Genomic DNA, 17239 nt, shown 5'->3' with positions numbered 1-17239 from the left:
CAAATCCTACATCCTAAGTGCATCCCTTCAACTGACAAATGTGCTGAGATGCCCTAGTTAGCCCCTCCAGTTCTGTTTGTTTGGGGCATTTAGCCCTAATACCAAAGTTACAACTTTTTTTTTTAAACATATAACTCATTTCTAAATGCTGAACAAACTTTAAGCACTATCTTTATCGTTGGCCTCAATTAAGGACCAATACAGAGGACACTTGATATGATCGAAGAGAAATAATAACACTGAATAGTGTGTCAAAGACACTTAGTATCTCAGCCACGTTTTCTCTCCCCTTTAGATGACTCTCCTTTTTTGTAACCTAGTCGTGTCTGTTCCTAGTACTTTAGGATTAAAGTCCCCTGGTGTGAAATCTCCTTGAGTAACACTCACCTCACAGAAAGTGTGATTAACTCGGCAGGTGCTTTTTGGGTCAATGAAAAAACCAATTTGTTACACTAATACGTGAGATTTCTTTACTGATGTTCTGAGTGGCTCTACATATTTGCATTCTGACTTTACGTCTTCTATTCTTAATACTTTCTCAAGTATTGACAATGTAATAAATAGTTTTAGTAGTATGGAGGCTTTAGTCTTCTATACCTCTAACCTTTATGGCATATTTTGTGTCTCTTTCCTTTGATTATCTTGATTGCATATTTGGGGAATTTAAACTCTGTCAGTCTTTGCTCTTCCTCCTCTTTAATAAAACCCAGCATATCCACAATAATGACTGTACAAGTACAACACATAAATAAAAAGAAAACTAGAATAAAATTAGGTAAATAGAAAGGAACTAGAATAAAATTAGGGAACTCTGCTCATTTATTTTCTTGAGTGTGCCCTTGATTTTTTTCTCTCTTCACTCACTTAAACCTGCCACCAAAAATTATATGAATGGTCTGAAACCATGATTTCTAAAGAAGGATCTTCTTAAGGTCCTGTAACCACAAAGCTTTAGGAAAGTCCACTGAAGGTTTAGACCTAGATCTTGAATTTGTTCCAGTGTTGAGTTGCAAGTCAATGTAGAGTCTGGAGAAGCAGGGTAATATGCTCCCAGTGACCTACATTGCTGTGTCAGTGGACTGCTGCATTTATCCCTACGTGTAGATTTCTGCAATCATCAAAACTGGGGATCAAGAACATGTGGCATATTTTCAACAGATGTATATCCACTAGGATGGGGCAAAGCCTGCTGGCCAGCTGTGTAGGCCAAGTGACCTCCTCTTAAGGTCTTCACTAGTGATTGCTGTAGAACTTCCATCTTTGGGGGGACTGCTACACATGACCACTGTGCCCTCTGTTCCATATGATTTTTTTCTTCATTGACTTTACAAAAATAAGTATAAAAAAGAAAACAATACGGAAAACCACAGCTATACCACATCAATCTTTAACAGTTAAACTAAATGCATTATTAAACTGTTTATTATATAAATTATATAAACATAACGTACAAATACACATTATATTATATGTAATGCAGTAGCCAAATATTACTGAAAATGATAAGCCATCTGAATTACAAGAAGTAAAAGCAAAGAATATAGAACAGAAGAGATATTATATAATTATTCACAAGAATCCATCTTTTCAAATGGAAGTTGCTGACATTTGCCAAGATCAAAAATCCAATTTTACAGCACAAGGAGATAAGGAATTAAAGAGTGTACAGATGACATCTAAACTGGTATTAAAAGGTTAGTAGTGCTTAAAATTGATTAGTCACCAGGATCAGACAACATACATCCCAGACTCTCATAGGAAAATTGGCCAGATATTGCAGAAGCCTTAGCTGTAATTTTACAAACTCATTTCAGGAGAGAGCCCTGCAAACTGCAAAGTGGCCAGCATAATTCTATTATCATTAATTCTGGTAGGAGTTGTGAGTGCTGGGATCTCCCATAGGAATCTCCATCTTTTTCATTTGTAGAAATACAGTTGATGAGGTTATTGAAAGCAACACACACACACACACACACACACACACACACACACACACACACACACACACACACACACACACGTCCCAATTTTTCACACTTCCTATCTGGTCACCCTAAGTGGATTAAAATGAATCATGAACACTGGAGTCAAGAAGGGTTAAGGACCAATTAAGCACTTGGGCTAACACATTAGATGGAAAATGTAGTTCAATGCAGATAAATGTACTATAACCTATAGGGCTGTAATTCGTTTCATGGTAAATTGTTGTGAAAATCATGGATTTGTCATGGTGAAAAATGTCAAAATTTACAAAATCATGAGAAGGTCGGGAGGAATTAAATTTCAAAGAACCTATTTACTTTGGGAAATACATAATACAGTATTTTATGCCAAGGAAAACACAAGGGATGGGAGAAGTGAACTATTCTACTTCTAGCTGGAAATAAGGAAATAATTATTTTAGTAATTAATACTTATCACTTTTGCCACACTTTACATTTTAAAAGTGCTATAGAAATATTATTTGATCCATACAGTGCCCCGAATGTATGTGGTAAAAAATAGCTCCAAAAATAAAAAAAAGCAATGATCTGCGGATAAGCTGAAATCCTTGAGATCCTCACACAAGGAAATAATATGAAGGGAGTCAAATTCAATTCCATCTGTGCAACACTGTTGATCCAATGGGGGGGGGGGGGGGTTACAGAGGTGCTGCTGAGAGAAGAATTTGCACAAAAAAGTGGAAAGAAAGAGGGGGACATGAAAGGAGATGTGCAAACCATCCTACATAAAATACAGCTGAGACACTGATAAATAGAACCAGACAAATGTACCCCGATACAAAATCATTTCCAGATTCGGAGATAATGAAGTCAAAGTTTAGTAAAGCACACCAAAAGAACATTGGGTTAGTTTGTTTCTAGGGGACACATATTTACAGGTCAAGTGAAGCAAAGATCTATACTCAATTCAATGGCATTTTTCTGTTTGTCTGTCTGTGAACAACACATCTGAGGAATTCAAAAATTTTAGAGAATGTTCTAGGCATCAACAGGCAGAACCCTATTGCTCTTGGTGAAAATTGAAAAAGCCTTAATTGGAAAATCAAGCCCACGGAATGCCCATTTGGTATTGCAAGCAGAACAATCTTCATTCCACCCACTGCTATACATTACAGGCAGCAGCTTAATATGTTGCTCTCTCTTATTGGGTGTCTGGTTAGGTTTACGAAAGCAATGAAGTGTGTGATTCTCTAGTTTACTACTACAACTCAGCACCAATGTATTGACTGGATTAATCTAAGACAGGGTACAGTTTTATAGGCAGGAAACCAGTGTATCTAATGGTTAGAGCAGGGGACTGGGAATCAACCCAATATCTATAATAGCTATATTCCCTGCTCTGGACTGACTGGTTGTGTGACCCTGGAAAAGTAACCTAACCTTTCTGTGTCTTAGTTTATCCATCTGTAAAATGGGTAATTCTGGGCCAGATCCTTAGCAGGATTAGCAGAATTGATATAACTTCATTCAATGCCTAATTTCAGGAAAGACAGCCAAAAATTTAACTTCATAAATCCACTGGGAGGCAGATATAGTTGTAGTAACTAAGGCCTCAAAATTATGAGTTATTACTGTTTAAAAATTTCCCAGGTAAAAAACCAAAGATCTAATGGATCTAAAACCAAAGATCTAATGGATATGTTTCTTTAACCTTTTTCAAGAGCAAGTACAGCTAAAGAGACTTCTCTTTGTGAATGAATTAAAAATAACTATTACATTAATATCAAACACTGATATCATATGATGTGCCAGATATAGTAGTAAAATAGGGAACATGATAGAATCTAATATTGTAATTAAAACATGTATAAAAAGGAGGTCAATTATAAGTGATACAGCTTTGGGCAAAATATTGTAAATTTCAATGACTGGGTTTACCACATGGGCAATCCCGTTAGGAAAGAAAGGAGGTACATTCATATTCATTTCTTTAATTTAAAGTGATAAAGTGAAGAAGTAAGGCTAATGTTTGCAATCGAACACATGCTTGTGCTATTGAGTTAGTGAAATACACCTCTGTTGAAAGAGGCAGTAAATTAAAGGAACTAAACTAAACTGTATTTATAAGGGCACCTGACCACAATGTGGAATAATCATTGGTTAATAATGCATGGAATAAACTCACCCATACATACCAAGGACCCACCACTGTTGTTAAAACTAGGGGAACAAAAATGGAAGATTTATACAACTTTCCTGCACGCTGAAGAACAATAGTTCTTGAAGTGCCTTTGCAATGTAAAATGGACTGTTGAAACAAGTTTAAAGAGCATCACGGACTGTGGAAAGTCTTTGTATAAATTATATGAACTTTAAACTGGATATTTCAGCAACTAGCAGACTGCTGATAGAGAAATTGCTACTTGAGCAAGCATAACTGCCAAGATGCCCAAGGGATGCACTGCAAAGGGGCTAACAAAATGCAACTTGCAGAGGTAAGGTGCTGACCGGAGCAAATCAGCCAGTGTTTGAGGCTGTCCCAAGATAGTTATACCAATAGCTATGGCCTAAATTGTCTTATGCAAGCTGATGTGAACAAAGAGATTGGGAAATTCCAGTCCCAATTGCAAGAACTCAAAAGCTGTCCTCTCATTCCCTGATTTGATGGTGAGAAAAATACAACTTTCATTTTGGTTGGACATTTTGAAACTGCAGAAGAAGAGTGGGTCACCAACAGATTGATCATGCCAGCCCCTCCAAGAAACACTACCGAGTTGGACCACACAGCAGAAATAGGTTGAAGTGGTCTGTTTCCTGAAAACTGAAGACACATGGGAGGAAAAAGACTGAGGTTCTAGGCCAGCCACGTGGTGACATCAAGTACTAATTTTGGATAGGCACCTTTAACTGTCTCTTTCTATTTTCCAGCAAATCGGGTTGTCTACTAGTGTATTGGGAAAAGACTACAGATGTGTTCATCATTCACTCCACCTGTGTTTGCAGTGTCAGCTCCTGCTGTGAACAGTAACTGAGCTGAAAGCTGATGGCTGAGCAAAGATCTGGTGATAAGTAAAACACAGATTTTCTCTTGGATGGAGACCGAAATCAGTCATTAACCACTTTCTGAAACATGGTACCTAATTAGTAAAGAACTGTACAAGCTTGTGTATGTGCGCTAAAGATCGCCACAGTTATTGTATACGTCTTTGTTTTGTAACTGGTTCCAATCAAGATTTTTCCAAAGTAACTTTAAAACTGAACACGTTGTTGTTAATTTAGATTGTAGAACACGGTACATGTTTCTACTACAGTTCAAGTTCTAGGTGTATACAGATATAAAATGAGACCAAGTATGCAAGCTTCTCGATCTGCACTCGGTCTGTATAGTCTGTCATAAATGTAGGCGTTTATGTTAGATAGTTAATCAGATCTTGGGGCTAATATCATTCACTGGGAAATAGGTAACAAGGGTTGACTATTAGAGATCCACTGGGAAGAAGACTTTGCGCATTGGCATGTAAGTAACTGATTGAAACATTTTGTGATTTAGCTTTAGATTGTTTTTCCTCTGCTGTGTTAGTGACACTGGAGTTGACTACTCTGAAGGACACTAAAAATACATCTACACTGCAAAACAAACAAACACACAAACATACGAACAAACAAACCTACAGCAGAAAGTCTCAGAGCCTACATCAATGGACTCAGGTTTGCACCAAGGTGGCTGAAATTAGTAGTGTAAACATTCCTGCTTGGGCTGGAGCTCAGGCTCTGAACCCTGAGGGGGGCGTGTCTCAGAGCCAAACATCTACTTTGCTTTTTTTAGCCCCATAGCATGAGCCCTGCAACTTGGAGTTACCTGACCCGGATTCTGAGACTTGATGCCGCAGGCTATTTTTTGCAGTGTAATCAAAAATCTAAAATAAAAAATCACCTTCCCAACATAGTGATTGAGCGTAAGTGTTATTTTCTATTGTGGTTGTATAATTTGATTCTGAAAACCTACATGATTAAACTGACCAGTTTTCTAGTTTTCTAGCCAAATCATAGTCCAATACTATTTTGGCTTTCTTATATCCTGTACTATTAATTCCTGTTGATAAGAATATTTAATGAAACCCTATAAAACTAAAATCAATTCTCGAGTCCTTTTCTTTAGTTACGCAATCAAAATTAAAAGAACACTAAGCAATGTGGTACGAATAATCAGTTAAGCAGTTCCTTACTTAAGGTTGGTTTTATTCCCTATCTTTCTTACAGCGTGCTATGCTGATTTTATATCAGCTGTGGATCTGGCCCCATTGTATCTACCTCACTGCAGTGTTGTGAAGCTTAATTAATTTTGACCCAATCCTGCTCCTACTGACATCAACTAATTTCAATGGGCGCAAGACTGAACCTTCAATGTTTGCAATGTGCAAAATAGTATTTTTATTATTGCTAGAAAGATTAAGTGATCCAATGCAGAGCTCTTACAAGTTGTAAATGAAATGAGAAAGTCAAATGATAATAGTCCTTGAAAATTAATTATGGTGTTAAAAAAAGTTAGAAGAAAGATGGGATTGCTTCTCTCTTTCAGTTAGCTAACGTTAGCAGTGGATATGAATTTCATGGGATTCACATTTGTTTCTGAATCTATTTATATCTGCAGTCTCTTTTGTCAGCATAACAATCTTCCTCCCATCAAAAAGTTGCAGCCACTGCCCACGCTATTCCTTGGCAAAACCTCAAGGAATGCTACTAAAAAGGAAAATCAGCTCCCTCTCAAAGACTAAGTACATCTCCTGACCCTCTCCCTAGCCTAGACCAAGCACAAAGCCTGGAGATCAATGGTTTAGAACTCTAATTTCCCCAAAGATTTGGTTGTTCCACTAGGTTAAAACACACTATGGATTACATACTCATTACACAAAGAGACTAATACATAGTATGCAATATTAAATTGTAGAAGCTGTGCTCCTACAAAAAAATTGTTCTAAGACTATAAAAATACACATCTTCAAAAAAGATTTCAGATGTTTATAAAAAGACTGAAAAAATCCATAGACTAGTGCAACAAATCTCTAACAGAAATCGTACCTGTCACAAGCTGTTGTCCAGCTAATCCTACTGGAACCATTCCGAGGTTGTTCATAGCGGTAGCCCAAGCCGTTGGATCAGTGACTGACATGTTAAGTTGTGTGGTATCTATAGCTATGCTTCCCAAACCATCAGCTGCTGTGGGAAAAGAGACAAAATCAGAGTTTAAAAGTCAATATGCCATAATTTTTAACAGGAAATTGTGTTTGAGACATAAATAGATCTCACTGAAAATAAAGAAATCAATTTTTTTTATTATGATTCATCTTTTTGGAGCACCCATAAAAGTGATGGGTGCTATATAGCCATGAGTAAAGATATGGTCCCACTCAAAATAGCTTACAATGTAAGCCTACCTAATCAGTGGCAAATGTTTCTATGGAAATAAACATCGTAAGATTTCCACATATCCGAAGGAAGGGCACATTTGTCATAAAATGTAATTTATTACAGAAATTGTGGCATTTTTTAGGCACCTGTATAAAAAGGGATAGGATCAATCTGGCTTGTCTTAGGAAAAGATTATTAAGTTCTCTTTGAAAACAAAAAGTATCACTAATCAGTACAGCAACAATATTTTGGTGGCCACTGCAGAGTACAGATATTTACCTGCAGCCATTGTTTAAACCGGTTCCTTTTGTCGCTGATTCAAGTAGGAATGTATCCACTACTGTATTAATGACATCTTGCTATGGGAGAGTCTGTTTGTCAATGAATGCAGAGTCTACACAAAGTTCATTAGGTGCTGCAAGAAAACACAAGTAAACAGACATTAAATGCTGCTTTTAAAATCTCATTGCAAAACAACATGCACTGACTATACAAATCTATACAAAGTTCCTACCTACTCACAGTTGGATCTCCAAATCCAGTTCAGTTATACACCTTCATCAAGTATTAGTGAAGGAGCTTCAACTAACCTGCATTCTTGCTGACTGAATAAATGGATGTGTCTGGCCAAAAAGCCTTCACAAATTAGGTTTTATCAGTACCTGCACAGCCACCTCCGCATGCAGGCATCAACTGAAAGGACACACATGAGGCTACATATGAATTTTTTAAAAAGTTAAAAATTAATTGATGTTGTGAGGTTCGAGGAACCAGTTGCCTGTTAAATATATTCCCAGACGAAGGAGTGACTTTAAGAATGGAACACAAACTGGGAAAGCTTGCAATGTTAAAGAAGACACGCTGTCTTTAACTAACACAGTATCCTGACTCCACAAAGGGGCACCAGCATGAAGCAAAGGGGGCACATCAGCCTCCATCTGAGATGTCTTTGCTTTTGTCAGGTTTCTGTTGCAACGTGAATTTTGCATAAAGGTAATTCTTTTGTCTGTGACTCTCATTGTGTCTGTGTACTTCTGATAGTTAAAAGGATTTGAAGGGAAAAAAAAAAAAGGATGTAACCAAACTGAGAATTGACAACTTCAATTACAAAACACTTCCAAATTCTAACAGTAAAGAGCAAATACTTATTTTGGTTGAGATATACACATATCTACGCCTATTTTAGGCCCTTTATGCATTAGTTATGTAACATACTGCAGTGGGTTCTTTGGAGCCTTTACAATCTATCATGATTGCCTCACTGCTGTGTAAGAGCACTAAAGGCTTGATCCAAAGCTCATTGAAGTCAATGGAAAAATTCCCATTGATTTAATTGTGCTTGGCTGGCTCAGAACTTAAGTCCCCAGTCTTTCATCACAGAAGTCAGCTGGAGTTTTGGAAGTAATTTTACTGGAAGCAAGAGGAGGCTTCAAGGATAAATTTTTCAAAACCGAATCCAAAAATGCATGTAGAGAATTTGAATGTGCAAACTTCAAATTTGTGCTAAAGACTAATTGCATAGACAAAATGTTTATGCAAACCACCAAACACAGGTAAGTGTAAATGTGGGCTTGAGTAAAATTTTATAGGTGTGTTTTGATAGTTTGGAGCTAAGATCATTTATGTTAAATATTCTTTATGAAAATTATTTAATAGATGTTAAGTGTGTTGTTGCCAGTTTGTAAACCTAAATATTTCATCTTCAGAAAAGATATAATAAAAGTGATTAAATTATATTTTAGCTTAATTCTCCCCGCACTTTTATCTTCAAATATTATGTGAATATAATATAAGCCAGAAAGGTGAACATGGTTGTACAAACATCCTCCCTGCCATATGTAATACAGAGCCATGGAGCTACAGTTACAACTCATGACATATAAAGGTGATCACCTTAAAAGCCAGACAAGTGAAAATAAGCCAGTTACCATTTTACTTTTATAGTATTTTGTAACTTACGAACGTCCACTGTTACTAGGTGAAACCATATTTTGTTCTGATACACTGGATCTACTTAAAACCTCAATATTTATCATATTTCAGTATTTGACTTTGCTATGTCATTTCTTTACTGAGCTATGATACAACTGACTTTTTAAGTACAGCCACGACTTGTCAAAAAATCTTGACCCAAGGTCACATGATTCTCTAAACAGAGTGTGACTTCAGTCAAGCAAGCTACATGATTGAGATTTTTAAAAGTGGGTACCTAATGTGCAGCTCTTTAAAGCCATATTTAGCATCTCCATTGGCTCAGACTACACATTTCTGGACACTAAAATCCATTTCAAGGTTAGAGCTGGTCGAAATATTTGTCATCGATAAATTATGTGACATTCAGTATATTCCTCTTTCCTCTTTATTAATCATTCACAATTCAGTCCTGATTTCTGCACGTGTTACTATTCACAAGTATATGTTGGAAACTTTAAGCAAACAAATTTCACCCTATTGGCACCTTGCAAACTATTTGTTTTGACATAGTCTTTTACCATGTGTTATTGGGATGCACTGCTGGTCAGCTAACTCACTTGGCATTGCTTTTGCTTCTTGACTGGATGAGAGAAATTTCAAATAAGAGAATAAGTACAGGGGAGTGATGAGTGGCAAATCACCACTCATGCTAAAACATCTGAAACTCTGGGGGTTTATGAACATTTTCTTGAAGAAACCATGAGTTGTCCAAATATTTGCAGAAAATGAATAATATAATTGCATAAATAACAGGAAAGGAAATTCACTGGGTTAATTCATGAAAATATTTGTGATTCACTTATTGTTCCGTGTCATTCTGATCATGAAGCTGGGGAACTCCTGGTTTTAAAGTGCCCATAGGTTCTCCCAGGTAGCTCTGGGCTGCTCTACTTTCTCTCTGACCAGCTGAACTATAGACCATCAGAGGAAAATGGCCGCAGGGCAGGCTGATTGACAAAAAGTCACAAGGTGAGCCAAAGCCTGAAGCTGAACTGATCTCCTCAAACCAAAAGTTGCTGTGGGCTATTTTATCAGTGGAACAAAGCTGAATAACAAATCTGTGCACCTACGTTCCTTGCTGAGCATTCTGCAGACTGATGTACATAAAACTGGCGACAGACAAAAAAGAGAATCACAGGACTGGAACTACAGGACTCTGAAATTAGAAACTACTAATTCTAAAAATCCTGAAAGAAACTCCACCCAGAAATTGACATATAATGGCAACACTGACAAAACTACAGCTACAGCAATGAGAATGGTGCTGCTACAACGCCAGATATTGATCTGTCTTTTCTCAATACAGAATCTTTATAGGAGAAAATGTATTAACATTATGCAAAACTACATTGCATAAAATAATCTTAAAGAGATTCTCAACATGCAGTGTAGACTCAATATTCAGGTTGAGTAAAAAAAAAAAATTTTTTTCAAATCATAACAATAAGAGTTTCATTTTTTAATAAAATATTTTGTGTAGATTTAAATATTTCCCTGCAGTTTTTGCCACCCAAACATTGCAGAACTGCTCTGCACCAGAGCTAGAAAGTCACAGAAACCACAAAAATGAAGCTGACTATTTTGTTTTCTTTGTCCACACTGTATGCAATGCAAGAAGCAAACAGGTATAAAGGATGAAAAGTATATTCAATTTTAAAAATCCTTCCCCTTTTAATAATAAAAGGTGTTACTGATAAGTAAGGAAATTTGTTTAAGACGATACGGGGACAGAACCTCAGATGATGTAAACCAGCATAGTTCCATTGAGTTCCTGGGGAGTGAAGCCTATTTCTTCAGATGAGGAGCTGGCCCATGATTTTAAAGCAACTAATCTTACTTTAAAAATCAGTAACATGAAGGCATACAAAATAAAGGTTCAGGTTCTGCAAATACTCATGCAGATGAATAACTTTACTCAGGAGAGTAGCTCCACTGAGCTGAATCTAGCTCTAAAAATAATACAGAGGAGAAAATTAAAGAAAGCCTTCTGGGGGTTTTTTTTGTTTTTTTTTTTAATTTTATTTTGATGGGGTTTCCAATTAACATCATGTTAATGCCCAATGCAGTAAACACAAACAGAACTCTAAATACACCACAGAACAGTTACAGCAATCTCTCCTTTTGTAGTCACACAGCAAATATCCATTCTCCATCCTAACATGGTCGGTTGTGGGAGACTTTGAGACTTTTCTCAGACAGGCTGTCAGGAAGATAAAGCTCCCTCAAGTCCATGCCAATAAGAGCTTCTCAGTCATAGCAGATTGTATTTAGCACGCATATTTTATACCAGGCAATTAAAGGCAGTTACCCAAGTGAATATAGAACTTGGTTATATATTGTACATCAATTATCACAGGCAATGAATGCCATGAGACAAAGAGATTAACACAATATAAAACTAATTCAATAACACAGCAGATTGCTAAATTAAAACCCTACCCTTTAGATATCTGTAACAGCCCAGACAATTGAATTGCAACACAACAAAGCAAATTGAACTCCCTACTGTCAAAAACCTTAGCAGAATGCCCAGTCAAATGGTCAACCAAAGAGATCAGCAATTTAAAAGGCAGTGAGGATTGAACTGGGTAGTCAAGAGAAGGCTGCCACTGACGTGCTGTGACTCTGGGCAAGTCCCTTCACCTCTCCATAATTTCTGTGATCACCACATGCCTCAAGGAAGAGATTGATTATATCAACTTTATCAAAAGGATTAGAAGCTTTCAGATAATAAACGTCACAGATGCTGATTCTAACAATTCTCAAGGCGGCAGCCACCACAATCAGGTGGGATTAAAAGGCAAAAGGTGGACGGAATGATGGGATTCTTTATAAGGCCTAAACAACGAGAGTTCTGTGGCACTTTAAAGACTAACAAATTTAATTTGAGCAGGCATAAGCTTTCGTGAGGCTCAGCTCACTTCGTCAGGTGCAGAGGTAGAAATGAGAAACATAGAATCATCATATACATATACAAGTGCATAGAGAACAATGGGGGAGGTGGATGAAAGCCAGGTACTTGAGGTCTAATGACAGTCATTGAGTAGGAGGTGAGAATGGATGAACAAAGCAATTTACCTCTTGTAATGAGAGAGCCATTCCAAATCTCTGTTTAAACCCAGTTTGAATGTGTCAAGTCTGCAGACCATGTCTAACTCAGCAGTTTCTCTTTGAAGTCTGTTTTTGGAGTGTTTTTGACAGCAACTTTCAGGTCCGTGACAGTGTGCCCTGGGAGATTAAAGTGTTCTCCCACTGGTTTATGGATGTTATTATTTTTTATGTCTGATTTGTGTCCATTTATCTTTTTGCGTAGTGACAGTCCAGTTTGGCCAATGTACATGGCAGAGGGGCATCGCTGGCACATGATGGCATATATAACATTAGTGGATGTACAGGTGAATGAGCCCCTTGTGGTGTGATTGATGTGGTTAGGACCAGTGATGTTGTCACTAGAGTCAATGTGTGGGCAGATGTGTGTGACAACGGGGTTTGTTGCAGGGATAGGTTCCGGGGTTGGATTTTTTTGTAGGGTGTGTGGTTGCTGGTGAGTATTTGCTTCAGGTTGGGAGGGCTGTCTGTAAGCCAGGATGGGTCTGTCGCCCACTGCCTGAGCGAGAGACGGATCATCTGCTAGGATAGGTTGTAGATCTCACCAGCAACCATACACCCTACAAAAAACTCTTTTAGAAATTTGGTGGATGATGAATACCTAAAAATCTGGATTTTATAACAATGTTTGGGTAACCAAACTTTGCCTATTATGAAAGATCCAGTCTTCAGACTATAAGCCAATAAGGAGATGAACTTTTTTGAGGTTCAGAGGGGTAACCATGTTAGTCTGTTTTTAGCAAAACAGCAAGAATTCTGTGGCACCTTAAAGACTAACAAATTTATGTGGGCATAAGCTTTTGTGGGCAGAAACCCACTTCGTCAGAAGATGTTCATGCAACCAACGAAGTGGGTTTCTGCCCACGAAAGCTTATGCCCACATAAATTTGTTAGTCTTTAAGGTGCCACAGGACTCTCGCTTTTTTGAGGTTGAGTGGAGTAGAATCAGTTATAGAAATTGGCAGGTGCGTAAGAATATCAGTCTTCAGGAAATGGCAGGGAAAGGCAAACTTATATACACAATATATCGTGTAGGTATATTTATAGAATTGAAATGATGACAAATGAAATTATTTTTTTGATTTTCAATCATTTGGAATGAATTACGATACCATTACTCACTCTAGACTCTGCCACTGGAAAATTCTGTAGTCCTATAAAAACTCATAAATTAAAAGATGCTTTATTACAACACTTCTCTTTACATCTTGTATATACATCTTTGCATACATATATGTTTTTGCATATTTACACATGAGCTTTTACAGCACTGTAATCAAACAACAAATCATAATTATATCAATAGACCTAAGATAACTTTGAGAAAGTCACAACATAATTTCAGTTTACTCTTAAATCTAACAAAGCCAATTTGCACACAACATATCTTCTGGAAGAACTGGTCCTTCAGGATGCTGCATTACTAAACACTTTGCCTCAGCAGTTTTTGAAGATAATATCTGGAACACACATAGGCCAGATTTCCTCCAGAAAGTAGAACACAGGAAGATTTCAGGAGTGTAAAAATAAAACAAAGGTCTGTGAGATAAATAGGTGTTCCCTTTTAATGTTGTTTTAAAAGTCATTCAGGAACATTTTTTTAAATCAAATCCAGAACTTCACAGGCAACCAATGTAAGGTCTTAACAGGTTACAAATGTGCATGTTCTTTTGTGACAACCCTAGCAGCTGCAGCCTGAATATACTGAAGTGTATAAACAACAGATTCTGGAGACACATTAAGCAAGACATTATAGAAGTCCAGCTTAGGGATAACAAAAGACTATGCAGTACTAAAATTATCTGGAAAAAGCAAGTTTGCAGGCTAACAATGCAGTGTACTAATGATAAAAAGCAAACTTGGATATTGCTCAAACACAAAGTGTTATTTATGGTCTCTGTTTTTCTACTTGTCTAGGAGCTGATTTTAAATTGTGAATTGCTTGCCTTCCATTTCAGAGGAAGAATGCTTACTGAATATATTATACCATTTCATATTGCAATTTTTTAAGCCTTCAGATGTAAATATCTATAGACATACACATGTGAGGCTTCTGAAATCTCCTAATCATATTATAATGATAATATTTTAAACATAATATAATGCTGCTTTTCATCTGAGGCCCTCAAAATGCTTTTTACCAACATGCTGTTCCTCAAATAAATATTTCAAACAATAAAGGAAGCACATAGAGCACCCTGTCTTGCAGCGGAGAAATAAAATATATTAATGAAAATGACTGTATTGTGTAGGAGTAGAGCCTTCTATACAATAGACATGTTGGGGGGAAAATTCTTTGTTACATCAATGCTCTCACTCTCAAATAAGAAAGTAAGTGAGAAAATAGGTGGTGGAAACTTAACTTCTCCACATAGCACAGAAACATAGAAATATTACAAAGAAAAGGCCTAGCAGGTCATCTAGTCCAGTCCACTGCCACTGAGCTAGACTGTTCTCCTTAGATCCATGCAAAAACAGGAGCCTTCAGATGCATATCTCCCTTCTTTATATGGAAAGGCGACTCAGCTGCCATCAAGATACCTTCCTCCCACGTCAGACCTTGAGGAGGCCTTGCTACAGCTTCATAGAAATTTGTCAGAAAAAAAAATACAGCCCAGGACTGTATTATCCTTCCTGCGCAGACCACGGCCTGCAACATGCAGAAGTAATCTAGGAAACACAGTGCCCAAGGGAGGCCCTGGTAGCCTGGTTTCACTGCTTTGGGAGCAATGGTGGTGGCAGAGGCAGCTTGGAGACACAGGGCCTCCAAATGGATTGTGCTGGCTTGCTGGGAATCTACCAGGCTTGTGGGAAGAGATAACAGCACTATCTGACAGGATAACATGGGGAGAGGGAATCTCTGTGAAGGGAACCTCATGGAGATGGAAATCTCCTCGCCACAGCCTCTTCTCACAGGGCTTTCTGTTGGAGGGGATGATCTAGGTCAATGTTCTCTACAGCCGAGTATATTTCTAGTTTGGCTTGGGATATCTCAAGCAACAGGACTTTCACCACTTCCTTTGGAAGACTGAATTGTATTGATAATCTGAGTTTAGACTCTTCACCCATGCCACATAATACAAAAAGCAACATATATTTTCTATACACATTATATATAATATATATTATACAATATTACACTATATATATATTTATTACATAGAATATATATATATAGTTGTGGGGATTCCTATGTAATAAATTGCATTTATCATGTGCCTTCACTCACTTTACCACATCCTGCCCATTAATCCGTTCTTACCACAGCTATTTCGAAAAGCTTCAGACACCAGCTTTTTAAAAACTCAACCTGCCACAGAATGTTTCTGTCCCTCCCTGTTCAGCCTGGTGTTGTGTGAAATCCTCCCACACCCAACACCTAAAAATTTAACTGGAGTGATGAGTAACTGGCTATAGTCAGTCCTGCTCTTGTGACAAATTTATAACCCAGTATCTCACAATCTGTCAGGACTAGAAACGGGAGTTTTAACACCATTGAAAAAGAGAGATTCTAGCTGTGGACACACAGTGCTTGTTTCTAGTCCTGGAAAATGAGGAGATAGCTGAGCTTCACACAGCGACAGTGTGTATGAAAAAGCTAATTTAAGTAATTTTTAGAGGCTTCTAAAATGTATTCATTATCATTTCTCTCTGCCTCTGAGTCCTGTATAATTGAACTCCTAGATCTAAGGCAGCCTGGCTTTACAGACAGGGTTGGGGAATGACAGAAAAAAATGAGAATCAAATTCTTTTAAAATTTCTAAAATACTTTTTTTCCCCTCTAAAATCTGTGGCATACACAGAAATACATGAAGGTTTCATGTGATATTTTGGTTCTTATTTGGGACAATCTGGATAACTCATTTGTGCCTTTGTCACTGAGCAGTGCAACCATCCCAGACTCAGATCAATACAAACTTTATGCGACAGCATCACTTATTCTCTGTACAAAGCCTGCTAAAAGAGACGTGAGGAGATTTTTTAAGTCAAGATTTCTGGTGATAAAATCCATTAAAAGAAAAGTTCTGAGTGTTTTCCACTCAGCTATGTCGCTCCCTCTATTAACCTATCCATTGACACTTGTCACATCCCATTCAAGCTCCTTGTCCTCACCTATAAAGCCCTATGTAATCTCACTGATTTTATATCCCTTGCCCCCATTTCACCCCTTCCCTGCATGCCTTCCATCCCTCTCATTTTTCCAGTTTTCTTTTTTGTATGCTTTTGGCTTCCTGAGTTCACATCTAAGGTACTTTCCCTGTCCTAACCCACCACAAGCCCTTCTCTCATCCAAATATTTCCAGCAGAAAGCACACTGGATTAGGAGTCTGATCACAGCTCTAGCACAGACCTGCTGTCTGAACTTGGGCAAGTCACTTCACCTCCCTGTCATTTGTCTGTCTCATCTAGTTAGACTACAAGCTCATTGGGGAAGGATGGCCTCTCACAACATGTTTGTACTGCACCCAGCACAAAAAATTTCATTTGGAATCTTTAGACACTATTGTAATATAAAAAGTATTAGTGATAACAACAACCCTTCCACTTCAAGCAATTACCTTCCTTCACTTCACTAATAATCCTCTCCCTTTCCCAAAGTACTGTCTTGTGTCTTTGTTTGTCTTATTAGAGTTATATACTCTTCAGGGCAGTTTGTAGCTACTTTACTAAAGTACAGTGTTAATTTACTGCACTATATAAATATTTTGTAATAACAACAATAACACAAATTATTTTTTTACTTCAATGTAATACAGTATTTCCAGTCTTCACTATACAACCAGAAAAACCTGGAATCCACAGTG

General features: G+C 37.5%; 1 protein-coding gene across 6 annotated transcripts in view; it reads right to left on the bottom strand.

Annotated features, from left to right (window-relative positions):
* The window catches only part of ENOX1 (ecto-NOX disulfide-thiol exchanger 1), a 453288-nt gene that overhangs the window by 167570 nt on the left and 268479 nt on the right, over positions 1–17239 (bottom strand). For 4 of the 6 annotated variants that reach the window (XM_067563159.1, XM_067563161.1, XM_067563160.1 and 1 more), the window contains 2 exons: positions 7632–7767; positions 7023–7160 (listed from right to left, as the gene is read on the bottom strand). In XM_067563159.1, the coding sequence (XP_067419260.1) occupies positions 7023–7160; positions 7632–7641 (148 nt within the window). In that variant the 5' untranslated portion in view covers positions 7642–7767. Of the gene's footprint in view, positions 1–7022; positions 7161–7631; positions 7768–7866; positions 7960–17239 lie in introns of those variants that run through there. The other 2 variants (XM_067563165.1, XM_067563163.1) reach the window with 2 other exon arrangements.

The sequence above is a fragment of the Emydura macquarii genome, unplaced genomic scaffold (assembly GCF_026122565.2).
Source record: "Emydura macquarii macquarii isolate MOO-44397 ecotype Brisbane River unplaced genomic scaffold, CSIRO-AGI_Emac_v2 contig_2473, whole genome shotgun sequence".
NCBI classification, from domain to species: domain Eukaryota; kingdom Metazoa; phylum Chordata; order Testudines; family Chelidae; genus Emydura; species Emydura macquarii.
The sequence above is the reverse complement of the archived record's forward strand: the minus strand, read 5'-3'. Positions and strand labels throughout refer to the sequence as shown.